Source organism: Corticium candelabrum, chromosome 19, assembly GCF_963422355.1.
Source record: "Corticium candelabrum chromosome 19, ooCorCand1.1, whole genome shotgun sequence".
NCBI classification, from domain to species: Eukaryota; Metazoa; Porifera; class Homoscleromorpha; order Homosclerophorida; family Plakinidae; genus Corticium; species Corticium candelabrum.
The window spans coordinates 2,738,705-2,766,230 of NC_085103.1; the positions used below are offsets into that span (position 1 = coordinate 2,738,705).

The following is a 27,526-nucleotide window of genomic DNA, read 5'->3' on the forward strand; positions in this document are numbered from 1 at the left end:
GTGGACAGGGTGGCTAGCTGCCCTCCCTTTTCCTCAGATTGTTTGAACGGAAAGAAACCTTGTAGTATTCTGTTTAACTCTAATGGTACACAAATACAATACAATGTTCAAGGTTGTGTTCAAGATCAAGTTTACTCTTACAACGCATTGCTATCGTCGTACAATACAGAAGGACTGCACATCCTTCTCGGGTGTTGACTCCTAAAAGTACTGCATATCTTCTCTATGTTAAGTAGAATGTCAAATCCATGAAGCGCCAGAACACCTAAGTTGCCAAGTCTATCGCAAGTCATAGTGGTACGAAGCCAGGTATGCACTTGCCTGAGGCAAGAAAATGACCTCTCTGCTTCAGCACTACCAACTGGAAGAACAGCTAGAATGCAGAGCAGTTCTCGAACATTTGGAAAGAATAGCGGATCAGCATCCTCGCTCAAAAGTTGTGTTATGGATTTGGTCTCCGTAATCCCATGACAGTGCTGCCTCCAACGGATAAGTTCACTCTCAAAGTTATCCTCTGTTGACATCAGATGTCCCCATTTAGATGTCAAAATTCCTACCGTTTTTTCTAAACTTTCATTCTTGGTAATGACCTCTGGTACTAAAACACAGAGTTCAAAGTGTGCTCTTTTATCGCTTGCAAATCTAGACTCAAGTTCAGAAAGAATGGAGTCCAAAAACGGAATTGTCAGTGTTACTCTCCAGTAATCACAAGGCAACAACACAGTAGGATTTGCTCTTGTTTGCCTTCCCTTTATGATGCGTGGCATTGCTTCATCACTTCCAATATCAGCGGCTAGCTTCTTGGCTTTAGCGTATATTCGGTTATGCTCTACATCCACATTGTTTCAAATCCTTTTGTAAAATTGGACAACTTCGTCAACTTTCTTGAAGCCAAAGTACAACTCCTGCAACCTTGCTTGCAGACACTCTGCAATTGGACGTATGGGTTCAAGAAGCTGCTTCACAAGCATGAAAACTACAATGTGCTCAAATCCAACAAATGTGTACCTCAAGCCATTTGCAGCAGTTCGTGTTTCTGAATCCCATTTCCAGTTGCTTCCATCAGGATAAAGTTTGTCACAATTGCTTGGGTAACATATCTCATCCCAGGTTTCAATAAGATAGGTGTAAAGTTCCAGAATTGTGTCAAAAGTTGTATGCCTCTCAACCCATCTCGTCTTGCACAAACCATTGATTTTTGTCTTCTTGGTAGCTGGGCACTGACAGCTAATAACGTGTTCCAGAAATCTCTGTCGTTTGGGAGAGTTATGGAAAAATAGGTATGCTTGCTGGCAACTGTCAAAGATGTTCCTAATTGCCGTTATTTGTGACGACTTGCATATTACTAGATTCAGACTGTGCAAGCAGCAGCCTTGATAATCTGCATCAGGTGCCACACGTTTGATATGCGCTTGCACACCAACACTGGATGAGCTCATTGAATTGGTTGTATCATACGCTTGTCCTCGACAATTCCTGATGTCAATCTTATGCTTTTCAAGAACACATAGGATACCCTGTGCAATAGATTCCCCAGTTATCCTTTGAAGAAAGGCGAAATCCAGCAAGACTTCATGTTTCTTTGGCTTCAGCTCAAAGTTACCTTTTTGAACTTCTAAGAACCGTAAACAAACTGACAATATTTCTTGCCCATGAGATGTAACCTCGTCTGCTACAACTGAAAAGTGTGCCCATTCCCTCAAGCATTCTCTGTAGAAATCTTGAATCTGGTCAGCAGCAATCTCTAATATTTTGTTCTGAATGTTTTTACTGATGTACTTTGCATTTGCAGGTCCAGTCCTGAGATGCTGATCCAAGCAAGAATTGGTGCCAGCAAGCAGCCTTACCAATGCAATAAAATTTCCCTCGTTTCGTGTTGCAGGACTGTCGAAGTTGATTTTATCTTGCTTACAACCTTGCAAGGCAATCCTCTGCTTTCCACACATAATAACAGCTTCAACGATGGTAGGCAGAACTTCTAAGTTGAATTTGTAGTTTCTGGCATTAATATCTGTCATTCTGTTGTCAATTCTTGCTTCAGGATTGGAATAATGCATCCTAAAGTGGTACCCCCGATCAACAGCTCATGAATGATATTCCGTTGTCGCATGTCTACCACGAATCTCTTTGGATTTGTTGTAATTAACAAACGGGGTTCTAACGAATACGCCAAGGTGAAGAGATCTCATCTCATCAGGAGTAAGAAATAAAATGCACGGTAGACACCAACCTCCCTTGTCATCCCTTGATTTACCATAGCGAAGCCAGTTATCCTCTCGAAGCCACCTTCTTTGAAATGTAATCTGCTTGACCTTCCGCTTTTTACCCTCAGGATCTCCAGCAGGAAATGACCTTGTGTCCAACTCCTCATCCCGGATGTCGTCTTGCACGGTAGTTAGCAAACGGTACTTGTCATCGGCAGTTAGCTCTCTTGTATGTCTAATTGCAATCTGAAGGAGACTGCTTTGCAAACCCTCCGGCTCCTGTAGTTGACTTTTGCTGAGGGTCGCCGTCGCAGGTTGTACATATTCTTGCGACAGTTGCCTTTGTTCATTCCGCATCCCTGATTCTTGTGCTCCGTAGCCTCCATCGAACGCTAACTCAAACAGTGTTGGCTGCTTGAATTTCTTTGAGTCAGACGTCATGATAAAATGCTAACGTCACCGTCAGCCGAGTGAGACTGTCTTCACTCAATTCGGCTATCTAGTACAATTTTGTCACACTCCAATATGTCTCACTTACGACCACTAGCTAGCCACCCCCTTCTAAGAAAAATCCTGGATCAGCGCCTGCAATTATCCTAGATGGTTCCAGTTGGTCTTACAAGTAATTGGATAATAACTTTGCTCCAACCATTTGTCTTTGATAGGCAAAAGTATTATCCTTACGTTTCGTTTATAGGTAAAGCTTAGATTATTTGATAAACAGAAATGCCAGACCTAGCGGTTTCTAACGATACCGAGATCATCGCGGAAGTCCAAAAAACAGCGGAGATATTGATGATTTTCAAAGTTTACACTTATGGGAAACAGACACCGAAGCCCACAGGACATATCCATTTCAGACCATCTTATAGTCGCGCACGCTAACTAAATTACGTACGTCTACGTCAACGGATCCGACACCTCCAGTTCTGTGTGTGAGAGACGATATGGCGGAAGGGAGAGCTCTTTTGGACGACATCGAACCACCACCAGTGGACGTGCAATCTACAACAGGAATGCAATCATGTATGTCGACACATGCAGGCCAGCGTACGGCGTAGATCTGGCTGTTTCGCACTATAGCTAGCTTGCATCCGTAGCTTCCTTGTGTTCACAATGTGAACGTGAAACGCGCACGTCTCTAGTCATATAGATCATACAGACCAGTTGTTCGTAGTGTAGGCGTGAGCTATTTTGTTATATTATCGTACTTCAGCAATTTGTCTGGTTTTCAGTTGCGTCTGATGTTGAACCACCAAAATATGACGATTCCAATGTCGCTCCGGGACTTCAGCATCATGAAGCAAACTTCGACCGACCATTTCCTTCAATGCATGGACCCATTCACCAGATGCCGCCACCCCACATGCCGCCACCCCACATGCCGCCACCCCACATGCCGCCACCTCACATGCCTTCACGCTACATGCCTGCACCCCACATGCCTTCACTGCCTCCACCCCAGATACGACCACCCCAGATGCCACCTTACCTTTCAGCCCAACAAAGTGCTACATCCACAGTTGTTGTGCAGCAACCTTACCCGGTAACAGTGGTTGTATTGCGTGATCATTTGTTTGCTGATTGGTTGTTGTTTGTTACAGGGTCATGTTGGTGTGGGTGGGTACTCTAATGAGATCAATGATTATTACTGCCTTTCTATCTTCACTTTGATATTGTTTTGTTGGCCAATTGGTCTGGTTGCTCTGTCAGCATCTCGAAGAGTAAGCAGTTGTCTTATATTTCAAAATGTCTTCTTTACTTTACTCAACATAGACTTATTTTGCTTTCTGTGGAAGTATTTAATTATATCTGTAGGTTATAGGCTACTAGAGAATGAGGATACACAGTACAAGTGTTGCTACTATTAGTGGGTCAGGACAAGGCATCCTGCTAAAAGGTCTAAATGAAACACTGCAGCGCTATAGTAAGCAACAAAAGAGCCCTGAAAGTGTACTATGTATGACTTGTGAAGAGAATACTTCAAAGGTAGTCTCGCGCAGCCAGCCCCTCCCCTTTTTGACTTCTGTTGCACTGTATGAAAAGTCGAATCCTGAAGCAGGATTGTATCATTGGTCTCACTTGACGGTCGACCTCTACTGCAGTTGTCTTATTTAAACTGTTGAATGAGTTGATTGCTGTGGTAAGGCAGGTCTGTAATTAGGGTAGTACCATCACCTAACTGCCGACTCTGCCATCTGCTGCAAGGCAAGAATCATGTAAGCATGTCAGTTGTACAGTACAATACCATTTTGAACAAACTTGTGCAACCATGCAAGACGTCACTGCAGTTATCCCTGTATTTGCAAGGCACAGTACTAAATTTTTGGTAGTTCCATGACTGTAGAGTCGTCTCATTCTATGCTTGATACAGGCTGAGTCATTGTTGTCTACATGTAGGATCACATATTTGCTCAAACATTTATATCTACTGTAGCTGCCTACCTTCTTATTCACTATTTGTTTCGTATCTCTTGCCAAAAATATGTGTATTATATAGTAAGTTGCACTTTGTGATTGGCAGGCCCGTGACCGCCTGCTCTTGGGAGACATAAATGGAGCCAAGGAGGCATCAACTCAAGCCCTTCAACTTAATGTTGCTGGTATTGTGATTGGAATTGTGGTGATTGGCATCTTCGTTGGTGTGGTTGTTGCAATCAATTCTTAATGGTGTCAGTGACAACATTTACTTGCTGATGTTTGATGTTATGACTCTCATGAGCTAAATGTTATAGATTTGGTAGATAAATAGCTTATTAGTGATTACTTATTGGCTGCTGACTTTGCCAAGCATAGTTTGGTAGGCATTTTGGTAGTTGTGGTAGCTTTGTGACTTACATTGGTATTTCTGAATCTGATGTTGTGTTAGAACAGCATTATTGCACTTCACTGTTGGGTAGTGCCATCCAATATTTGCTTCTGCTTCTTGTTATCATATTATATTGATACATAGGAAGGTTAGGAAGTGCTTTATTTAGCAAGTGAATTAGATAAGAACATGACTAACAAAATTAATGTAATAAAAGATAAGGTTCCTTATTTGTTCACCTGTTGGTGCATTATATGGTGCTGGTTAGCTAAACACATCTGATCACACTCTGTGGATGTGTATCCGGGTCTCTACACATCCAACTGGGCCTAAAAATTCGCTATTTTTACTGCAGGTAGATACTTCGGATACCTCAGATGCCCTAGATACAAGCAAACAGAGGCGTTTAGAGAGTCTAGTTCAAAGAATCCGCTATAGCTATCTCCCCAAAGACGGGGCTAGCTAGTCTGTGCAAAGCCATCTGTCAGGGTGTCTCACGGTAGGCTTGTCGGGGGAAAGGATTGGCAACCGTGAGATCGTGAGAAATGCCCGTAAATCGTGAGAGTTGAGAGGTCTGCAAATTGTTACAGGATAATGTCTGCACTCTGATAAGACAAGAGGCTTTCAGCGTGGGAGAACCTAGATGCCATATATAGGTTCATGAGATCACTCTGGACCGTGCACCTTGGTCTGAAGGTAGTACAGTAGACAATACCAGCTACAAAAGAGCACTAGTGTGCTTGCATGTAACTTAGGGTGCTTTCTTTTGCCTCTTCTGCTCTCCTGGAAGAGGCCAGAAGAGTCACGCGACATCTTCTGGTCGTTTCTTTTGCTTCCCCCCCCTTCTTCTAAAGTGTTAGAAGAGGCAGAAGAGAAGAGGTCTCGTGACTTGTGAGACATGCGCATTAATTAAAAACGCGCGTATCGATGGAGCCGTACGAGCGTCCTTCGCTTCCATTGCTTTGGAAACAAAGTGGTCTTCCAGCAATATCAAGTCCCACAACTACAGCTGCTGCTAATGGGTGTTCTCCAAGGACCCCCTTTGAGGCACCAGAAACGGAGACAACGGTTGTAGAAGTCGCCTCTTCAAGTAGAGATCCAATTTCTTTAGTGAAAACCTTATTTTGCTAATTAATTTCACAACTAGAGTACGTCTGGACGTGTAAACTATTAATGCGCATGCTCAGCTCTTCTAGGTCCTCTTCTGGTCATTTCTTTGGCTTGGCTCTTCTGATCAGACTGCGCATGATCGACCTCTTCTGTTCTCTTCTGACACCTCTATTCCAGAAGAGCAGAAGAGGCAAAAGAAATGCACCCTAGGCTGGGGGGGTTCGGTGGGTTCGGACGAACCGCCCGCTCAGCCATGAAAGTCCGCTTTCGATCCAATAAATTTGTATGCGCTCCTATTATGTCAAATTCTCTCTATTGTTTTCATGCAATCCCTACGTTTCTCGTCATTTCTATATAATATGTTTTTAATTGTAGTGTCTATATATCTAAAGAAAAGTACTCCATGGACGCAGCCGTATGATTGTTTGTTCCGTATCGTAAATACATGTGGTCGCAAACCGCTATCTTTTTTACTCCTACAGCGCGCGACCTTCTCTACTTCGAAAAGCAACTAGTGCCCTTGCGAGGCGGTGACTGGTTTCTTGTACTTTGCTTTGTGCTGGCGTTCGTCTGTAGGTCGTAACGTCACAAAATGTTTCTTCGTCTTGCGGCTCGCAAACTCTGCAATTTTGCGGTCCACCTTTAAATTAGCACGCAGCCTTTTCCCACTTTAAATAGCAACTGCGTGGTGTCGTTCGCAGGTCCCCTGTATCTATGCGTTGTTGTTCGTCTGTAGTTCGCAAAAGTTGGCACTGCAGCAGGAAAGAGACGACGAAGCTGCTGGCCGGCTTGAAGCACAGCACATGTGCCCGTCGACGGATTGCGAAAGCTTCTTCTAAATCGGGAATGTCGAAACAGCTGCAAGTGAATACATGGTCACCTAGACAGCCTGTCAGGGCTACATATTATCCGGTATTTTTTGTTTTCTCCGCCCAATAAACGAATTGTATGATGCCCCAATTATTTAAACGCGGGAAATTGTGTTAATTAACATAAGTTGCAAAGCCGAAGAATGGGCTAATCAGCCAGTAAATATATATAATTCGAAAGGCTAAAAAGTAAAATGTATGTGACGTCATTGGTCCATTTTGGTGTATTACGCACCGCCCACTTCTGAAGCCAGGCCTGGAAAGTGACAGTCAAGTCTTGACCAAGATCTTGAGAGTCTTCTTCACTTGTAAAACCAAAGCCACACGGCTGAAAGTCCTGTTATAACACGTGGCAATGACATCATGTGCAAGCCCCAATCAAATGACACATCAGGCTGTCATCTCATAACAAATAGAAGCTTTCTTTGCAAAATTGAGCCAATTTAATTAAACACCTCATTACGTGATCTAAAAACCCTATGATATAAACCCAATCAATGTTACAACCAAGAACTTTAGCAGTAACAGCATGCATGGACAGAATGCCAGACAGACTGACTGGCAAGAAATGCTCTTGAAGTGAACGCAAGAGCCAAGGATCTAGCTAACAACCTTCAATGAAAATTCGCCATGAAATATGTGCTGACATGTCAAAGGTACGAAAAGCATGATGGAATTGCCTCAGAGTTACAAAGTTAGACACTATTTTTCTTCTATCTAAGGGCAAAATCTAGCCTCGTCCCCAGACTCTCTCGAGCTAGTCTTGTCCGGTGCCAGTATATATATATATATATATATATATATTATACGAACCGTTCCTCCAAGTCTTGGCAGTGACCAGTTTGTACGCTTTGACAAAGGACTCCGGAGATCTTTGGGTGTTATAACCCACTCGTCTATCTCTGATTCGGCATTGCATCAGGCTACACTTCCGCTGCAAGTTGGTGGTTTTGGGCTAAAAGAAGCTGTACCAACCTCTTCTGCAGTCTCTCTTGGAAGCTATAACTTTTCTCGGAACCTTGTCAGCTTCTTCCTGGACAAGAATGCTTGTAATACAACTGACTTAGATGACATCACCAACAGTCCTTATGTCTGCATTCCAGGTGAGAACCACGCTAGGAACATATTGCCCAAGTATCTTGGAAGTGACACGATCCCACCCAATCTCACAAATGCTTCACAACGTCAAATCCAATCAAGAATTAATTCTCATCTGTTGTCAAATCTGAAAGAGGGTTTCAGTCTTCGGGATCAAGCACGTATTAATACCATCTCTACACCTCATGCAGGAGCGTAGTTAAGGGCAATCCCTAACCCAAAGCTCGGCCTGGCCATGCTCCGACATGAAGATATTTTAGCATATAGATACTGGCTTGGAATCTCTATCTTTCCGGACAGTCAACAAGCAGTAAGATGTTCATGAGGACATGTCATGGATTGTTTTGGTGACCATGTCCTTGGCTGTGGGCATGGACCTCTTCGCATAAAACGCCTTAATGCAATCAGCGAGGTTATCTGGCATGCACTGCTTGTTGATGACAGAGATTCCAAACGGGAACTAAAATGCGGAGGGGAAAGCAATAATCGACCTGGTGATGTGTTTCACCCAGATTTCCTGGAGGGCCGTCCCACATTCTTTGATGTGTCAGTGAGGAATTCTATGCAACCATCCTATGTCTCCAAGGCAGTCAAAAAACCAGGTGCCGCAGCAGAAGCTGGAGAAATAGAGAAAGACGAAAAGCATGACAGGGTGGTTACTCAAGCAGGTGGTCATTTCTACCCGCTCATTGTAGAAAATTTAGGACACAGGTCTCCCTCAAGTCTAGAGACGCTGAAGACCATAGCCTCAAAAGCTTCATCAATGAACAGCATACCTTTCTCTCAGACATACTCAAATTTGATGGAACAGTTGTCCGTGAGACTGTGGCAGTATAATGCCAAGCTATTATACAGTAGACTGAACCTGAACTGATGACTTGTGGGATTTTCCTGTTACTGTAATGTAGTTATGTTTAGGGACTGGGTGGGTAGGGTAGTTTGGGGTAGTCTGGGGCAGTTTGGGGTAGTTTGCATAGAAGAAGAATATATTTAATATAGTGTGTGTGTGTGTGTGTGTGTGTGTGTGTGTGTGTGTGTGTGTGTGTGTGTGTGTGTGTGTGTGTGTGTGTGTGTGTGTGTGTGTGTGTGGAATTGTCACGGGCACCGAACAAGATTAGCGTGAGAGAGTCTGCGGACGCGGCTAGCGCTGTAGAGCGCGGCCCCTTTCCTCGGACACCATCATATTCCGGACGTGAGTTCTCAGTTATCCGTTTTTGAACGCAGTCCCTACCACTTCATACATGTAGGTATCCAAGTTGTACTTGAGCACACCAAAAGAGAGCATTGTACCTCTTCTCTGCTTAGAGTGAGATTGAAAACTGTGCAGAGCCTTGCATACCCCGTTCATCGGACAAACGCATCGTTCACCGGACAGCAGCGTTTAAATGCATACACGGATCCTTCAGCCTAGTTACTATATCGCTAATCAACAACTCTTTACCTACAAATCCTGTTACCCTGCATGTCAGCCAAGATCTGTATGAGTTAGTCAAACGCCCGTGCTAATTTATGTGCTAATTTAACGGCCCCGATCATCGGAAACCCATTTTCTTGCCTTCCTACCTTCTCAGCAACAGCTCTAGGTTCTAAATGACTGCAGTTGATTAAATTCAGTTAGCTGAAACGCCGCAGAACGCAGAATGCTTGCCTAGAGTGCTTGACGGCAATTCTGAGTCATTTCTCATACAACCATGACGCCCCCACTAGTAGCCTCGTACCAGACCCTCTCACGCGTCGTGCCCGGTTCCCGTACAACGCGCGAGAGGGTCTGGTACGAGGCTACCCACTAGGACGTGTAAGAGATGTCGCTTGCACGAACTAGCCGTTCAATAAAGAAGACAACAACCGAAACCGATGAGAGGGCACGATTAAAGTGCTAGAACGCTCTTTTACCCTTTTTGCGAAGAAAGTCGATCTTTGCGTAGCGCGCGTTGACAAGGACTTAATTAACGTAATCTAATTCAACTTTTAGTACATAGCTAGGAGAAGGTTCTAGCTGCTCTGGTAGTAATACCTGTCACGTGCAGTACGTACGGGAAAGTGTCTGGAACCGAGGCTACTGCACACGTCCCAAGTAACAATTTAGGGGCCTTGAAAGGAAAGCACGGGCTGCTCCTGTGCGAGTTGGGAGAATGTGCTCACCGCAAAGCTCGAACATGGATGATGTGAATTGTCTGCTACATCCGGTGCATCAAGCCTGCGCAGGTGTGCTGCAAGACACTCAGGAGTTCAAATTCTTACGCTGGGAAGACTAGACAGTACCGGAGGGCTAGTAGATGCCAACAGAGTGAGCTTGTCAGCAGAGAACATTCAACGGTTTCCGCTACTAGCTGTTGCTGAGTCAAATAAAGGTCAAACGAATTGAGAGCCGTACAATATTTCCTTCCAACTCTCTCTTATGACATTATTACCTACAGACTGCTGCTGCAAAGAAAAAAACGACTGTCTGACGAAAGGGGCGTTACCTCGCCTCAATAAGCGTGCGCTATCTCTCCTCGAGAGTACTTAGCAAACGGAGACAGTGATAGTGTTGTTGTGTTAGCTAGTCACCTATAAACATATCTCAGGTGCGAAGTTGCAGAATTGCCTTTGCGTTTTCATGGAGGAGTTCGTGTCCGGTGAATGATGGTGGTGTCCAATGGACGGGTTCGCAGACAAGGATTACGTTTACCGTCCTAGCATAACCGTTTCAAGCCTTTGGAAGTCCCGCGTCTGGAATCACAGTCTTTACTATCCTTCTTACTGTGGGCTTTAACAAAGCTCAGTCTTACTTCGTTTACTTGTTGCACGGCTGTCCGATGATTGATGGTGTCCGATAACAGCGGCGTCGCTCTACTGTACAGATGTGTGAACTGTAGCTGTTCGTATTAGTTAAACAGGCATAGCCAGACTCTTTCCCGGTGCTAGTCTAACTGACCAGTACTGACGGTTGTTTGGTTCAGCTCCATATTCTTGTGTACAGTTACAGTATAGTACAGTACACGCGGCGGTAGGGTCTGGCATTGCGAGTACTAAGCAATTCTTGAGTTCCCGGATTGATTAGTTAAATAAACTTCCTGGAATTGCAACATTTTTTAAATTTCCATCGGTAGGTAAATTGGTACTTTATTACCATATCTAATAGATCTATTATAGACTAACCTCCCTACGTATGAGAACCATCAACTTGAGCCATCCTGTTCAGCTGTTAAATATCAACCTGTTCTCCTGCCGAGCACATTCCTATAGCATTGCATACATTAGCACAATGGACGAGTCGAAAGCCTGGTAAATGGCAGATCTCGACGAACAACAGCAACCGGACTCAGAAACGCAGACGTCGATGCACGACGAAGGCGGCGGAGAGGATGACGACGAGAAGCCCGTCCAGCATCGCGACCCTCTCGCCGTCGAGGAGCGAATGAGAGTCGACCGACGCAAGCTAGAGCGCATGCTACAAGGTAGAAACTCAAGTGCGTGTACGACGCGTCGAGGGCGTCACATCGTGTGTGTCTCGATTTTCTAGCTGGTGACGAATGCAGCGAGACTGCGGAGGCTTTCTTCGAACGAGTAAGTTTCTGTGTGCGCACTTGCTACAAGAGCTTTGAGTTCGCGCACGTTGATTGGCTGAGAGACGTGGGTCGGTAGTGAGTCATGTCTCTTTGTCTAGGTCATGCGGCAGACCGAGACGACCATTAACTGGCCGTCTAAACTCAAAATTGGAGCAAAATCTAAGAAAGGTGCGTTTGCGTCAGCGCTAATTCGGTTGTGTTTGGTTGTGGGAGTCCTTGGCGACATGCCTTGTGGTTGGCCGGGTATGCTAACGAGGAGACTGTTGGGTGTTGTAGGCAGCTGCATGCATCTAAGGAGTTAGTTATTATTTGCAATTATTAACATAGATAATTGTAATGGTTAAGGTGTTGTTTTGTGCAGATCCACACATCAAGGTCACTGGTAGGAGTGAAAATGTTCGGCAAGCAAAGGAAATGGTGACAGCAGTGCTGGACACCAAGGTACTGTACTAATGGGAGGATGACACCTTTTTTGAAATTTTACATTAATGTATTGAGTTGTTATAGAGTAATAGAGTTACTCTGAAGATGGATGTGTCTCATCTGGAGCATTCCCATGTTATTGGCAAGGGTGGTGTAAATATCAAACGAGGTGAGAATGGTCATTTAGTGTGTGAGGTGAGAGTGGGCTGATGGGTGTGATGCTATAGTTATGGAGGAAACGTCTTGCCATATTCATTTTCCGGACTCGAACAGAAGCAAACAGTTTGACAAAAGCAACCAGGTCGGTTAGATCAGTACAGTACAAATTGCTGTATATGTCAATGTTTTGGAATAAATTGGCCATAATTCTCTTCTTTGTGATTTAATGTATTTTGGTGCCAGGCGCGTAGCCAGCACTGCACACAAACCCTTTTGACCATAGTCAGTGTGCAAAATAGTCTTTGACTGACCACCGGACATCATGTCCTGTCAATTTAGATCTGCCGAACATTAGAAACGTCTGGTTGGATATTCCAATCTTGGCAAATACTACTTATTACTTACAATTTATCATATATATATATATATATATATATATATATATATATATATATATATACATGTATATATATATATATTCCTCATCAATACATTTTCTCTATTCTACTATAGTTTCCCAACCCCAACCCCAACACAACTATCTCAAATTACCCCAAAAATATCTTTCCTACTCTCAAATGCTAGTCTCTCTAAAACCATCTTAGAATAATAAAGCCAATGTTGGATGGACAACTGTTGATGGAGGTGTGAGGTGGCTTGGCTAACGGTCAGTTGGTTATGCAGTGCTGATCTCCATGCAATTGATTTCGAAACGTCAAGGCTGTGAGACAACCAAAGACCAAAAGTTTCAACCACAAAGGCTATATACATTCATGCTGGGTCCAATGGACATCTGCTTGGGAGTAAAGACTTTACACCACCTCCTCGAGGAGTGTAGCAATGACACGTTCAAGCAAACGTGTACACACACTGATCACACCACATCTTTTTCCAACATCTGAGTCCACCACATTGGATATACAAGCACAAGGAACAAAGTGGTCTGGGTGGAGGCATAGGTTTCCCCATTCAGATCTATTGCGGATGGTTACTGTAGTGGATTAATTCATGACAATTATCATGGGTTGCCGCAGTAATTCAAGGTTGGTACACGTCTCTATGTCCATGTACCCACACGTGTTCGTGTTGCCAAGCCAAATCTCTTGGAATACACTGCACAAACAGGTTGATAAAGGACACTTGCCACAGCAGCTAGCTCAAGGATGCCTGACCAAGTGCCAGGTTTCATGGCTCTAGATGACACTTTGATGTTGCATGCCTTTGATAAAAGAGTCCTAGGCATGCAATTAGTACAACCCACCTGACAAATTACTAAAAAAAGTTTGACTAAAAAGTGGCCATTGTTTGAGATAGCAATGAAGAGAGAGACAGACTTTCATTGCTTCGTTGACTCTGCCCCGCATGGCTACAAACCCATCCGCGTAAATTTCTGCATGCCCGCAGCCAGCCCCTCCTCCTTTTGACTTCCGTTGGCGTGTCCTACCCAGTGAGTTTCAGAATGTCATATTTGTCCGCATATGCGCCATACCTCTACAAGTGGAAACTGCAATTGTTCCAAGAACATGCACTACGCTACGCTGGTGGAAGTTTTTTAGTTCAAGGACTTCGTGCTATCCTATCAACCTTATCATCTTCAGGTTCTTAGAGCTCGTACAGAAAACATTACACGCAAGTATCTTTGAGTTTCCTGTCCTGCCGCGTTCACGGTGTACGGCCCGTGGCTGTCTGCTGCACTTTTGTTGCACAACTCGGAGCCCCAGCGTGTGTACAAAAGCGCCCACATCCAGGATTTGACAAAATAAACATTCAGCTACACAGTACAGTACACATACGACGTGTAGCTGTTTGCGTTTGTTTCGTGCACAAACTGTGGAAACTACGTTTGTTGACATGACACTGGGATGTGCGAGGATGTGGGTTGCTCATACGGAATTCCACACCTGCCGCTACGCCACCGGACTAAAAGTCCGGCGAAATCACGAATAGCCGGACAAATGCTTTGTTCAGTCGGTAAATGTCCGATGTCCGGCCGTTATTTCGCACACTGATAGTGATCACGATCGACTGCAGCAGGGGCATAGCAAAGGGTCGGGCTCTTTGGGCCATGGCTCAACCAGTTTTGGGAAAACGGACTTTCACAAGCAGGCGATTAGCGTAACTTCTGGTGTTAGGTATATAGATGATTAAATAAGTTATTTATTGATTTGGAGTATCTGTAGTATGAGGCTACTGTACTATAGCTACTGGAGTTACCGTAAATCGAAGTTACGTGCGAGTATGGATGGCCTCAAACTCTAGTCTTCCTCTGTTGCAGGACCTACTGCGCAAGTTTTTAGCGTGTTAAACCACGCCCTTTAGCGCCTTAGATCCGATCATTTCAAATGTGCTTGCTATGCCCTGTGCAGCACTGTCCACACTTGCAACTGGATCGCAATAAATCCAATCCACATCGGGAGGTGGATTCGATTCACATCGGATCGCAATTGGTTGAATCCAATTAGAAATAGTGGCCATTACCTTCATATACTATGAGGGTAGTTGGACATGTAACCCTTCTATGTGATTAATGACAGAAGTGTACACGTGTGGGTTCTTTGCTTGTGGAAAGCGTTGATACAGTGACGTAAGGTGAGCGAGAACGAAGTGAGTGAGAAGTCAATGCTTTACACAAGCAAAGAACCCACACATGTACACATCGGTCATCAGTCACGTGATACCAAGAAAGAGGCGGATGTATCATTTGCAAACGGGATAGCGATCTATTAGACATGTAAGTTGATCCTTTGCAAAATACTAATTGTGCAGTTAAAGTGACTTTTACCATAAGTGTGTGTGTGTGTGTGTGTGTGTGTGTGTGTGTGTGTGTGTGTGTGTGTCTGTGTCTGTGTCTGTGTCTGTGTCTGTGTGTGTGCATGTCATTTTTCAGTCAAATTATCTGTTAGTTCTTGAGGTTGGTAAACTTCGTGTGTGTCTGTGTCTGTGTCTGTGTCTGTGTCTGTGTTTGTGCGTGTCAGTCAAATTATCTGTTAGTGCTTGAGGTTGGTAAACTTTGTGTGTGCGTGCGTGTGTGTGTGTGTGTGTGTGCACGTGCACTCTCGAGTTTAACCTTTCTACACACCTGACTCTATTCCTTCTCATGGCCACATCATTTAGTGTGGAGTTTTTAAGGATTCATTGCTAGGTAGGTTAACGATCAGGTGCTCCAGGATCGTTAAGTAATAAGCAACAGTTGCTCTCAGTTTATCTGGGTGGAGCAAGTTAACAGTCAGTATATTTGCAATAGGATGACAGCATTGGTCTCATGAAACAAAAGCCACGTTCTAATTGTCTGGTGTGCCAGAAGTGCAGTAAGTGGGACTTGATGCTGTGAATTCTCTGATATTTCTGTTGCAATACCGGCAATTCAGCATGTTTATTGTTGTTTATTGTTGTATATTGTTGTTTATTGTCTTCACCTTTCATAGTCCCTCTAGCATGCAATAAGGATCGTGGTGTCATAAATTTACTAAGCAATCGTTCTGCAGTAAGTATTGATCCAATAATGCAACTGACTCGTTTGGTTATTACCTGTTGCCAGACGTCTTATCATTGTCACGAGTTACTGGAGTTTAAGTTCTAGGCACTTGCACATGCATAACTTGCAGTGTTCATTTGTTATACCATTTTCTACCACGTTTTAAGAACAGACGTATGTAGAGAGAAAGCATGGGAATTTAAAGTGTAACAGTGAGTGGCAGACATTGATTTCGTGGTGTTTAGGTTTCTATTGCTGGTCAGCCTCAAGGAGTTGAAGCTGCAAGAAGGCGTATTAGGGTATGTGAATATTGTGTGTATAACTGGCTGAGTATAGCCCCTTTTGTTACGACACGGACACACACACAAACGTGCGTGTGCACACACACACACACACACACACACACACACACACACACACACACACACACACACACACACACACAACCTGCAAGTTTTTGGAATTTACTGTTATTTTTGTATATAGGAGCTTCTTCCTTTGACATTAACATGTGAGCTACCGATCACTAGTCGTGGAATGCCAGATTCTAATGATGCTGCTGTCAAATTGATCGCTGACACATACCAAGTCAACATCACTTTTCGACCAGTCAGTTTAGACGTGTTTCATAGAGTTTATTGAGTTATATGCATTTCGCCTGTACACAGAGACCAAGGATGTATACGTTTGTGGTCATCGTGCGTGGATATGTAAGCAGCTCTTCTTCTGTCAAGGTTTGCTAATTTATTTTTGATGCTAACAGACTTCTATGCTGCAGTGTATACATGCATATGTTGTAGGAAGCGACTGCCCATGTTATTGAACAATTGTTTGGGGAGCCAGCTCACTCAGTAATGATAACTATCCAGATGGATATTGCACCTCAGCATCATTTATTTATGATTGGACGGAATGGACTGAATATCAAACACATTATGTCCCGTACCGGAGCAAAGTATTTTCAACATACAGTTGCGTTGTCCAATGCATGCGATATGTATTGATGCCATTACAGCATTCAGTTTCCCGATGTGGAGAGTGCACAGCGTAACAAAAGTACGGTGTTTATCACTGGTAACATTGACTCTGTTTGCCTCGCAAGAGAGCAGCTTATTGTAAGTATACATTAGTTCTATACATGTTGTTATGTTTACTATGATGGTACGTGTACTTTAGGGTTGTCTACCGTTGGTGCTCATGTTCGACCTGAAGGACGAGACTGGAGCCGTGATGAATGACATAGCTGGACTATCCCAGCTTATGGAGACGTTAGATGTTTTTATCAGTATTAAACCAAAGCCGAAACAATTGAGCAAGGTACAGTTGGTGGACATTGTATGACTTACGTATAGCGATGCAATGAAATGTTCGCTTACAGTCGGTGATTGTGAAAACGGTTGAGAGGAATTCTCATAATATGTATTATGCTCGTGTCTACTTACTGGAGAGAGATCCGTCGAGTAAGGCTGATAGCGACAGCCCCGTCGGAACGGCTCATTTCTCGTACCCTGTGGAGCATCTCGAAAAGACATTACCGGTATTTGCGCCAACAAGTTTTCTTTCCAGTGCCAGAGATATACAACTGCAAAGTCTGAGAAGTGAAGAAAGCAATTTGTCTGAGGCTGTCAGACAAGGGAGACGGATTCCTTCTGGTCTTGCTCATATCAATCAAGGAATGATGGTAATTACTACTTTCATTGAATGTTTTCTTAAACATTTTTTATATTTTTTAAACCATGTAGGACTTGTCATTGAGCACAGGGTCAACCTCTACACTTAGTTTGTCATCATCTGGCTTTGATTTATCTGACTCCTCACTCTCGCTGTCATCATCGGGTCATTCTTTGTCTGCTGATAGCCCAAGAAAACCACTAAGAACACAAGGGTCTCCTTACCATGGGCAATGGCCACCTACACATCTACCCAACATGGACCTTTTGCGACGAAGAGCTTTACTTCGAGATGTTGTAAACTGGCAAATGTTGTTTGTGGTAATATTTGTGACTCGTGATGTTGTCTAGGTGCAGGAATCGTCTATTGCAATGGTGCCTGGAGATACTGATTTGGGGGACAGTGGTTTGGGTCAAGAGCGCTGTTAGTTTGATATCATCTTTGATAGGTGGTCATTCAAAATTTCTTTCTGTTTCTTGTAGTGACTTCATCCAACTCGTGTGGTTCTACTACACGTCTTAACTCAAATCACAACAGTCCTGTTCGTCTCCCATTGACAAGTGCAAGTCCTTTGTGTGATGACGGTCTGCACGATTGTGGCAAGTGTAATTGTCGTATTGAGTATCTTGTGACGGTGTAGGCTTGGGATTTGTTCGTGAAAGGAATGACTGTTTCTCAAACGTTGTGGTTAGACTTACCGGTGTTATTGTAAGTATACTTTAGTTCTTGTAAGGTGTTTGCTGTTGTGGGTAGGGTTCACGAAACAGTGTGTCACCTGATGGCAGCCACCACTCTTTTTCCGATTCTCCCATTTTATCTCATATGTGTAAGATAAGCAAACAGTCTTGTTGCCTGCACTCATTCATTGCGCAGACACAATCATGCTCTGTACTCAGTGGTTCCACTCATAGCCCGTTCACACAAGCACTTGTATCCCAGCCAACGTGGTTCAGCATGTGTCAGCTTGCTTTGGAAGATTGTGTAAACGTGGGCCGAGCCAAGTCTAGCCATACTGATAAGGCCCACCTCAAAATGCCGCGCCAGCATGGTTTGGCTCAGCTCGCACTCGCATTCACCGTGTGAATGGTAACCAATCCAAACCACAGCCATATTGTAGTCTTGCGTAGCCGGACTCTCTCCCTTGTGCCATACTTGTGTAGCCAGACTTTCTCCCACTGTGTCATACTTTTGGTGATACAACAAATCTTCTCGACGTATTTCACCGTTTGATTGTTGTAATGCAATTGAGAAAAGACGGCAGCTTGTAGCAAATCCATGATCATGCTAAGGTAGTGCAAGCATTTCTAATGACACGTGACCATACGTAGCTAGCATGCATAGCAAGAGACACACGCTAAGTGAGCTACCTCGCTTTTCGGGACATTGTGTGAACAGGGTTTGGATCGGCTTTCTGGCATGAGCTGGCTTGGCTCAGCTCAGTTTCAAAAGGACTCATGTGAAAAGGCCGTCAGTCTTTGTTGAAAAGCCCATCATGAATATTTTGGAAGTAGGCATTAATTAAGTTTGTCACGAATAGGAGGAAAAGTTATGTTGTGCACACAGATAAAGGAAATCAATTCACACTCTGTCAAAGTATTAGAGTCGTATAGTGGTTATGAAAACTACTAACTAAGCATAGACTTTGTAAGTGGCTGTGTGTATGGCAAACAGTAACCGATAGGAAATAAGAAGATAATGTGAACGATTGCTATTTGCCCACTATCAGACACAAGTAACTGACAAAGGTGGGTCGTATTCTACTCTACATCACATCTGGTGCATTCACACTGCAATACAGAGCTACAGTAGAAATGTTGCCTTGTACACATATTTCCTCCATTTTATACCACATGGAAATAATGTCATTCATGGACGAAGGATACGTTTTGTCTGATTGCATTATGATAGCACACCTGGTCTATTGCAAGGCATAACAAATTCTTCTGCTTAATTAACCTGCTATGTAGTTGTTCTTTGTTATTAATCACATTCATGGTTTCTTGTAGATGAGCGAGCCTCGCCAGCACATCAGGTGAAATATGAAGTGACTGCAATGTGAGTAATTGCTGAACTTGCTGTATTTGAATAGAAGAGCCCGGGAATGGCAGCGTATCCTGACAAACACATGACTCTGGCGTAAGTGGTTTGCATCATATATCACAACTCGTTTTATGGGCTTCTCTTTGGGTAGTCGTTGTGATGCCATTGGGACCGAGCAACAAGGAGATTACGTATGATTTCACAAATACTGCTTTAGTGTTTGTTATACGTATTTGCTATATCATCGTGTTTGCCTTATAGGAAGGTGTTGACTATGAACGAAAAAGAAAGATGGCAAGTGAAGGTAACTCAGCATCAGAATGTGTTGCAGATTACCATAATACTCATTCTTGCTCGTAGCAATGAAAAAGCCAGTTATAACACAAGAAGTTCGGATTCCTACCGACATATGGAGTGGAATGGGATTCTCTCGATCCATGCCAGAATCCGCCATTCGTGAACAGCTTGTTAGTTTATACACCATCGTGTTTAGATGACTTGATGATGCCTTGCTTCATAGCGTCGTCTTGGGAAAACAATGAAGGAACCTAGTATGGCAACCGCATTTGAGGTTTCTCTTTCCGTGTTGTGTTTTCTATTAATACAAGTTAGCATGTTCTCTTTACATGTACAGGCACAAGAAGCACTTGATTTCCTCGAACAACAAGGACAATATGATGTGAGTTACACCATTATAACGGAAATGAGTTGTACTGACTTAGAGTGTTCTGTTGTTCGTAGCCGCTTGGAGTGAATCATGCTCGACGTAATTTGACTCGAGAATGTTAGAATGTGTTGCATTATGCATCCAGCTTTGCTGTATAATGGGATGTGTTTGCCGTAGTCGACTTTGGTCCTGTAGGAACGCCCGCTTCTGATGGACATGGGAGGAAAGCTTCGCTACGCATTGACGATGGTATACAGTGCAACAGTTCGCATCTGTCCGTGTCCATCTGATTTCTATTTGTAACTGTTCCTGTCTCACCTGTTTTTATATCGTGTCTGTGTCTGTGTCTGTGTTTTTGTGTGTCTCTGAGTCTGTGTGTGTGTTTTTGTGTGTCTCTGAGTCTGTGTCTTGAGTGTGTGTGTGTGTGTGTGTGTGTGTGTGTGTGTGTGTGTGTGTGTGTGTGTGTGTGTGTGCTTGCGTGCGTGCGTGTGTGCGTGCCTGTCTGTCTGTCTGTCTTGTCTGCACTTGTGCATGTGTGCATGTGTTCATTGCTATCCTACTATGATACGTTCTTTGCTGTTTAGACTTGGCTGAATTATTATGCAGGATAGGGTTATCCAAATATGCCACTTTGTTTCAAGACCAAGAGGTACATAGACTCCCATCATTCTCTCATTCAACGGTGACAAGCGTACATTTTAAAATAGGTAGATCTAAATACATTTCTAACTCTTGGAGACAGAGATCTCAAGGAACTGGGAGTGTCAACATTTGGTGCCCGAAAAAAGATGCTGTTAGCCATCGCAGGTATTCATATTGTTGTCATAACCTTACCAACTTGCTATTGTAGAACAGGTCAGGTTTCATAAAGCCGTATCCACACTAGACCAGAAATGGGTCGCGATCTGATCAGGATAGCAAGCATCCACACTGCACTTTGCTTATGGTATCTCCGCCTCTTTTTTTGTTAACACAAGACTGATGGCTGGTGTGTCTGTGTGGGTTCTTTGCTTGTGGAAAGCGTTAATACAGTGACGTAGGCAATTAGAAAATTGAGCAAGAGCAAAGAAGAGTGATGAGGGTTAGATGCTGCGACTACACTTGTAGCAAAGGTAACGTCCACTATTTTCATAATTGGATTCAACCGATTGCAATTGATGTGGATCAAGTTGCCAGTGTAGACAGACCTTAAATATGGCATTCTATTGGGGAGCGTATGGTAACATGTGGTATTATCCGTTTGGTATCTTTATCAATGTATTGGTCATCAGTGTTGATGATATTGCTGAGGCAGGTAGGCTGTTTAGTCTGTGAGCTAATGTACCATAGGCAAGTTGAGTGTCCAACTAGTCTTCCCCCTCCCAGGAGGAGAAAGACCAGCTGGAGACATCGCCACTCAAAGAAAGCCACCGGCTTTCTATTCTCCAATTAGGATCTTACACATTTGGTTAATGTTTGCATATCGAAGATAACTATTGGATAGCGATGCATGTCACTATTGGCTCTCTGCTACTGTAATTTGTAACTGAATAGTCAGTCCGTCATGCCGTCTGATATCACATTTCTTTACTGTGTGAACTGTACCTGCATGTCATCTTCTTACTTCTTCCTTTTTTACTTCAATTAATAGTCAGCGCATGCAAAACAATTTCTAGTCGCTGACAGTGTCGTATGTTGCATGCATCGAACGAGTACACTGCAGACCATCTGCAAAGTGTGGTATTTGCACTCAAAGCACGGTGACGTGCAAAGCTATGATTTGTGCAGGTTGTGGGCGACCTTTGCTGACCTCTGTGGTAAGCTTTGAGTCTGGCGATCTTAGAACAAGAGACACGGAATGAGAACTGGAAATAGTCGACCTGTTGTCTGTAGACTTGGATGGCACATGCGGAAACTACTGGCACTTGCGTCAGAGCGAAATTGCGTTAGCAAAGCCAATAGCGACATGCAAACAAGCAAATGTTGAGCGGCACTCTGATTGGAGGATAGAGTCGGCGGTTTGTTTGAGTGGCGAATGTCTCCATCCAGTCTTTCTCCTAGAGAGACGATCGACTGGACACTTGAGCCTAACCATAGCATCATACGCCATAGGGGTGTTCATGCCTTAGTACAGTGCACCAAATCAACCTCGCTAGCTGCAACGTTGTATCAGACTAGTTTCAGTATAAAGTGTGGCGCTAGTGATTGGTGAAATAAAGAGGGTGCAAACGTTCCTCAGAGTTTGCACTGTTTTCAAATATCATCCAACTGATGGTGTATGCCTATATATGCAGTCATAGACGTATGTAGCATGGTTGTGCTTTGAATGTTGTTTTTTTTCTCATACTATTGGATGTGATGATATTACAATTATCATTGTTAGATATTCAAGGACAGCCACTTGGTTCACAATTCCAAGATACATCACGAAGAGTAGAAGACGCTCACCATGCTGGTTGGAGGAAATATCCTTACAGCCATGCAATTGGTTCGCGGCGAGATATGATGAGTATGAGTGGTCGCTGGTAACCACCATTTATTGACCAATTTTACTGAATCGGTTCAGTTTTATGTCCCTTTTTTTATCAGACTGTAAAATTGTATCTGTTGGTGAATGACTTTCCTTGATTTCGATAGTCTTTGACACAGCTATGTAGGAGGTTCTCAGAGCTGTACATTTTTGTATCTTGTAGTAGCTTTTGTATCATTCAGATGTTATCATGAGTTGTTGTGAGTACATTGTTTTCACGTGAACTGGAACCTTAGTACACCACAATGTCGACGGAGTCGAAGCAGGGCAGGTACCCCGACAATAAATTTGGAAATAGAAATGTAACATTCGAAAAACTTTGGGATATGACATTAACAGTGTGTGAAATAGCCATTGACTGGCTACCGAACATAATGTCCTGATAATTTGAAATTTTGCCGAACATTAAGAACGTCTGGTCACTTTCCAATAGCTATAGTATAGCCAGTCAGTTTCAGAAACACCATCCTATTGTCTGCCTAGGCGCCACACTTGTAGATGTCAAACATGCAGTCGTTCCAAGAACACTCCGCTATGCTAATGGAACTAGGCAATCTACATACAGTAGTTCAGTAACTTTTGTGCAATCTTGTCAATGAAATCGCCTTCAGGTTCCTACAGTTGCAACTGTGATAGAATAGATGTTGCTCACACATATTGCTGAGTTTCTAACCTACTGTGTGCGATAGACACAGTTTGACTCACATGTATGGTGCATGGCTGCCAGAGAATATACAGCTCTGTTGGGTACAGAATCTTCAGAGCCCCAGTGTGTGTTGTTGATATGTGGGCACGCACATACGGGATGTGATACCCGACGCTTTGCCACGGGGGGAGGGGGGATACACGTATGACGCATGGCTGTGTGCGTAGCCGACCTCCAGATATAGCTTTTGTTGCCATGACACTAGTCTTGTGCAGCCAGCCCCTCCCCCTTTTGACTTCAGTTGGCGGGGAGAGGGTCTGGTAAGGTTCTTTTGATGTCTTGGTTCTGCCTACCCCTGCATTCCATGAGGCATAAAGACATAACGATGATCTGTTAATTGAGATAAGCGAGCAACTGATGAGAAACCATCTGGTAATTAGTATCCGCATGTACAGCAAAGTTTCACTTCTGATTCCGCTGCAGGTGCTGCTGGACTTTGTTCTTGGTTTTGGTGAGTTCATTTGCTCTCACAGGCTGCATTGCTGCCTGTTTACTTTGACTACTGGCATACAGTACGAAGAATATCATCGTCACCTGCGACATAGAGGGAAACCAACAGCATTCAACAACTAGAGTGTGCGTAACAATGAAGAAATTTCACCTACGAAAATTTGAAGTGCATGATCACGCAATTTCCATACGTAACAGTACAGAAGCCAATGAAGTGTGCTACGAGAGAGGTGGAAACAGCTAGAAGCTGCTCGTCTTGTTGCTAGATCTAACGCTGCAGCTGTATGGCGTCCAGATGAGCCTCTATGCAATTTCCGAAGAACAACTCACCTGCCACTGTTGTCGTAAAAGAAGACAACCTGCATGCTTCTCTTACCATGCGTATAGCAGGCAGCCACGCAACCTGTGAGAGCAAATGAACTCGCCAAGAACAAGAGCAAAGTCCAGCAGCAGAAACAGAAGCGAAAACTTTGCTGTACAAGCGGATACTAATTACCAGATGCGTTCCCATCAGTTGCTCACTTATCTCAATTAACAGATCGTAGTTATGTCTTTATGCCCCATGGAATGCAGGGGTCGGCAGAACCAAGACCTCAAAGGAACCTTACCGGACCGGACCCTCTCCCCACCAACGGAAGTCAAAAAGGGGGAGGGGCTGGCTGTGCGAGACTAACATGACACTGGGATGTGGGTTGCACCTCTGGGTTGCACCAGAACCATACATCTTTCTAGACTCTCTGCGTTGTGCATATGGGCTTCAACACCTGATGCTATGCCACCAGACCAAAAATTCCAGAGAGTGGCTGGACAAATGCTTCATTTGGCCGGTAAATGTCGGATGTCCGGCCATTATTTCGCACTCTGTGATAATAAGCAGCAACACTCAGGTCCATACATGGAGCCCTTGTGTACAAAATTGATATAACTTGGTATCATTGATTGACTATGAATACGTGTGGTAACATGTAGTCGATCATTTCGACAATACTTCATGCTCTTAACCCTTGCAAAATAGCTAGTGACTAAACGTCTCGTGCGCAGACAATGGCTTGGCTACATACTTGCTAGTTTCTCCACAGTCCTGAGGTATGACTGCTCGGTTATCTCATATAGTGTATTAAGTTTCTGGTGTCTCTCCTCCAAACCTGTGCTTGCAATGGTTGCCGCAAGTTCATCTGGGTTTAGAACACGCTCCAATTTCTTCAGATCGGATTGTTCTTTCTGAATAAGCAAAATGACTCACATCACAGGCAGTTCATCTGACAACAAGGAGGACTCAAACTCACCTGAAACGGCTTATTCAAGCGTCTCTTGACAGCGAGCCTGTAATCCTTGTATTCGACTGGATTACTTCGATCAGTCGCTCTCAGACGTAGAATTTCATATACTTTACGAGCCTGTTGCTATGGGTAACAGGTAGCAATGTACCTTAGGGATGGCGGACAGAATATGAATTCATCTCACCTTGTTGATTTTCAGTTGTTTTTGGGCTTGCAATGCCATCTCTTGTGAAAAACCGGATTTCATTGCAGACGGTTGAAATGACGACAACCGAGAGCAGTTACCAGCGTCTACATAGTCTCGTAATCCAGTAAACTCATCTGATGGGTCTTCAACTAATATTAAACACATGAAAAGAGTGCTGCCGTTTTTCGAGCTCATTGGGCATAACAACTCACCTGTGATATCGAGCACTCGTTGATCACCAACATACTGATTGTAGATGATTTGCAGAAGTTGAGCTGCAAAACATTAGACAACAGCAGTTATGATGATCACGTTTGTACACATCTTCAGGATCAATACAACGAGGCTCAGTAAGTGCAGCATATGCACAACTCAAGCACTCGACTTTTTCACACCTAACGACTCATGCATGCAGGAAAGCCATCTTTCATGTGCTAGAGCAGTCAGCCTATAGTGAAATGTGATCGCAAGTATATGATGACAGTACCTCACAGCGACCGTGTAAGTATCACTATTGCTAGTGGGGTAACAACTAATACACATAGATCACCTCCATGTCCTCGCCTCTGAAACGTCGGTAATATCAGAAACTGGCTACATTGACAAGAAATGATTCCAGTATGTGTTCAGTAGAAACGTTTTGGGGAACTCGTCTGACCTGATTCTCGGTCGAGTCTTGTCTGGAAAGGCATAGTACTTGTAAACAGTCGCATATCCCACAATACAATACATAGGTTGTCCATCTACTGTCTTTCTTTCAAACCTAGATACAAGTCAACTTGTATACACTACAATACATACAGATATTGTGTACAGAGTATACAATACAATACTATACAATACACTACATACAGCCAGCTATTGTATACTCTGTATACAATACAATACAATACATACAGATATTGTATACAGAGTATTCAATACAGTACATACAGATATTGTGTACAGCATATACAATGCAATACATACAGATATTGTATACAGAGTATACACTACAATACATACAGATATTGTATACACAGTGTACAATACAATACATACAGATATTGTATACACAGTATACAATACAATACATACAGATATTGTGTACAGCATATACAATACAATACATACAGATATTGTATACAGAGTATACAATACAATACATAATATACAACAAATTGATAAACAATAGATTAGTCCCACATTCTCGGCAATGCCAATAATTAGATCCCTGAATTGCATTCCATTTCATCTTACATGTTGCTATCCTTACTATTTATTTTATCATTGACAATATTTACTTACAGAAAGTAGAATTGCCAGTTTTCGTCATCAACATCTACCAAAATGAACACATATTATGATCGCAATACAACAAGCCACTCGAAATATAACGATTGAGAGGAGATGATTCTCACCAAGTTTAACAACGGAACCAAATGGAATCACAAATTCGACGAAAACTAAAATGTTGGTTGCTTGTTTATTCACGTAGTGTTTACAAGTTGGATGGCCATTATTCTAGTCTGATAAACAGAATTATGCCTGTGACAGCAATACGTGCAAACGATGCACTTTGCTGTACAAGAGTTCGTATTGTTTTTAAACATAGGTCTAGTAAACTTGACAGAGAATCGTCTATCTCGTGTAGGTAACTAAGTAATCTTCTTTACCAATAAATGACGCAGCATCAATAAACCACAGTATGAACGTCTGCAGTCTAGCATGGTAATCTCTGAGTCCTGGTGTGAGTATGTCACCCTACAACAACAAACATGCTCAACAACTAGTTTTCTCAACATACAACACTATGAAATCTATAGTGATGTGTGAAGCTGTGTAGAGCCCATTAATTAAATTAGGAAAAAAGGTTTGTCTGAGGCATAATAAATTAGATATTATTATTACACCATTTCAACTTTTCTATTGTTTTAATTAACCAATAAAGACTAGCTCGCAGTAAAAGATACAGCAAACACAGGAACACTATAAGAACACCATCTGGAAAGCATCAGCATGTCAAGCTTGGCAAGGGACTGTGATGCCACAGCTGCATGGGACCAGAGGCTGGCCTTGGGCACCAAGCAAGCAAAGATTTGGCACCAAGGCTTGAAGCCATTCAAGCAGATAATGACGTCATGATTGTGACTGAAGAGCGGCCAATCACGTGTCAGTGTGCCTGCCTACCTGTCTCTGCATGCATGCATGCATGTATGTATGTATATCATATCTATGTACTATGTAGGTATAGGTAGGTAGCCTCAAACCAGTCTCATGCAGGTGTGTCCGTCATTTCCGTTGGGCACCAGGATGTGTTCCTGGTGCCACACCAAGGC

At 43.3% G+C, this 27,526-nt stretch overlaps 5 protein-coding genes across 5 annotated transcripts in view; 2 read left to right on the forward strand and 3 right to left on the reverse strand.

Moving 5' to 3' along the window:
- Window positions 1–845: 845 nt before the first annotated feature.
- Window positions 846–2,057, reverse strand: LOC134194572 (zinc finger BED domain-containing protein 5-like). The gene has a single exon (XM_062663516.1). The coding sequence runs from the start codon at window positions 2,055–2,057 to the stop codon at window positions 846–848; it is 1,212 nt and encodes a 403-aa protein (XP_062519500.1).
- Window positions 2,058–2,084: 27 nt separating this feature from the next.
- LOC134194574 (uncharacterized) lies at window positions 2,085–2,692 on the reverse strand. Its single transcript, XM_062663517.1, has one exon. The coding sequence runs from the start codon at window positions 2,643–2,645 to the stop codon at window positions 2,085–2,087; it is 561 nt and encodes a 186-aa protein (XP_062519501.1). The 5' UTR covers window positions 2,646–2,692.
- A 389-nt stretch (window positions 2,693–3,081) lies between these two features.
- Window positions 3,082–5,080, forward strand: LOC134195096 (uncharacterized). The gene is made up of 4 exons (XM_062664108.1): window positions 3,082–3,230; window positions 3,440–3,750; window positions 3,809–3,928; window positions 4,729–5,080. Exons 1-4 carry the CDS (start codon window positions 3,152–3,154, stop codon window positions 4,870–4,872), a joined length of 654 nt encoding a protein of 217 aa, XP_062520092.1. The 5' UTR covers window positions 3,082–3,151; the 3' UTR covers window positions 4,873–5,080.
- Window positions 5,081–10,166: 5,086 nt separating this feature from the next.
- Window positions 10,167–22,815, forward strand: LOC134194723 (protein bicaudal C homolog 1-like). The gene is made up of 30 exons (XM_062663671.1): window positions 10,167–11,530; window positions 11,596–11,639; window positions 11,740–11,809; window positions 12,003–12,082; window positions 12,149–12,233; window positions 12,292–12,365; window positions 15,944–15,997; window positions 16,185–16,307; window positions 16,367–16,432; window positions 16,499–16,653; window positions 16,714–16,813; window positions 16,875–17,015; window positions 17,077–17,379; window positions 17,441–17,662; window positions 17,720–17,792; window positions 17,852–17,953; window positions 18,010–18,056; window positions 18,123–18,195; window positions 19,376–19,401; window positions 19,459–19,505; window positions 19,561–19,600; window positions 19,671–19,713; window positions 19,770–19,876; window positions 19,930–19,980; window positions 20,044–20,088; window positions 20,151–20,193; window positions 20,254–20,325; window positions 20,661–20,725; window positions 20,784–20,883; window positions 22,439–22,815. The coding sequence occupies exons 1-30, from the start codon at window positions 11,362–11,364 to the stop codon at window positions 22,582–22,584; spliced, it is 2,766 nt and encodes a 921-aa protein (XP_062519655.1). The 5' UTR covers window positions 10,167–11,361; the 3' UTR covers window positions 22,585–22,815.
- Window positions 22,816–24,663: 1,848 nt separating this feature from the next.
- Window positions 24,664–27,526, reverse strand: part of LOC134194575 (histone acetyltransferase type B catalytic subunit-like) — a 6,257-nt gene continuing 3,394 nt past the window's right edge. The window contains exons 7-14 of the mRNA XM_062663518.1: window positions 26,864–26,951; window positions 26,496–26,529; window positions 25,867–25,971; window positions 25,759–25,802; window positions 25,421–25,483; window positions 25,206–25,357; window positions 25,028–25,144; window positions 24,664–24,962 (exon numbers count right to left, since the gene is read on the reverse strand). Coding sequence (XP_062519502.1) covers window positions 24,795–24,962; window positions 25,028–25,144; window positions 25,206–25,357; window positions 25,421–25,483; window positions 25,759–25,802; window positions 25,867–25,971; window positions 26,496–26,529; window positions 26,864–26,951 — 771 coding nt within the window. The 3' untranslated portion in view covers window positions 24,664–24,794. The remainder of the gene's footprint in view (window positions 24,963–25,027; window positions 25,145–25,205; window positions 25,358–25,420; window positions 25,484–25,758; window positions 25,803–25,866; window positions 25,972–26,495; window positions 26,530–26,863; window positions 26,952–27,526) is intronic.

Bases quoted from the DNA above. Each gene is read 5' to 3' on its own strand.
- LOC134194572 (XM_062663516.1), bottom strand. From the start codon at position 2,057: ATGCATTATTCCAATCCTGAAGCAAGAATTGACAACAGAATGACAGAT.
- LOC134194574 (XM_062663517.1), bottom strand. From the start codon at position 2,645: ATGACGTCTGACTCAAAGAAATTCAAGCAGCCAACACTGTTTGAGTTA.
- LOC134195096 (XM_062664108.1), top strand. From the start codon at position 3,152: ATGGCGGAAGGGAGAGCTCTTTTGGACGACATCGAACCACCACCAGTG. The intron at 3,751-3,808 runs GTAACAGTGGTT...TGTTTGTTACAG, and splicing joins TTGTGCAGCAACCTTACCCG to GGTCATGTTGGTGTGGGTGG. The intron at 3,929-4,728 runs GTAAGCAGTTGT...TGTGATTGGCAG, and splicing joins CTCTGTCAGCATCTCGAAGA to GCCCGTGACCGCCTGCTCTT.
- LOC134194723 (XM_062663671.1), top strand. From the start codon at position 11,362: ATGGCAGATCTCGACGAACAACAGCAACCGGACTCAGAAACGCAGACG. The intron at 11,810-12,002 runs GTGCGTTTGCGT...TGTTTTGTGCAG, and splicing joins TGGAGCAAAATCTAAGAAAG to ATCCACACATCAAGGTCACT. The intron at 12,083-12,148 runs GTACTGTACTAA...GAGTTGTTATAG, and splicing joins CAGCAGTGCTGGACACCAAG to AGTAATAGAGTTACTCTGAA.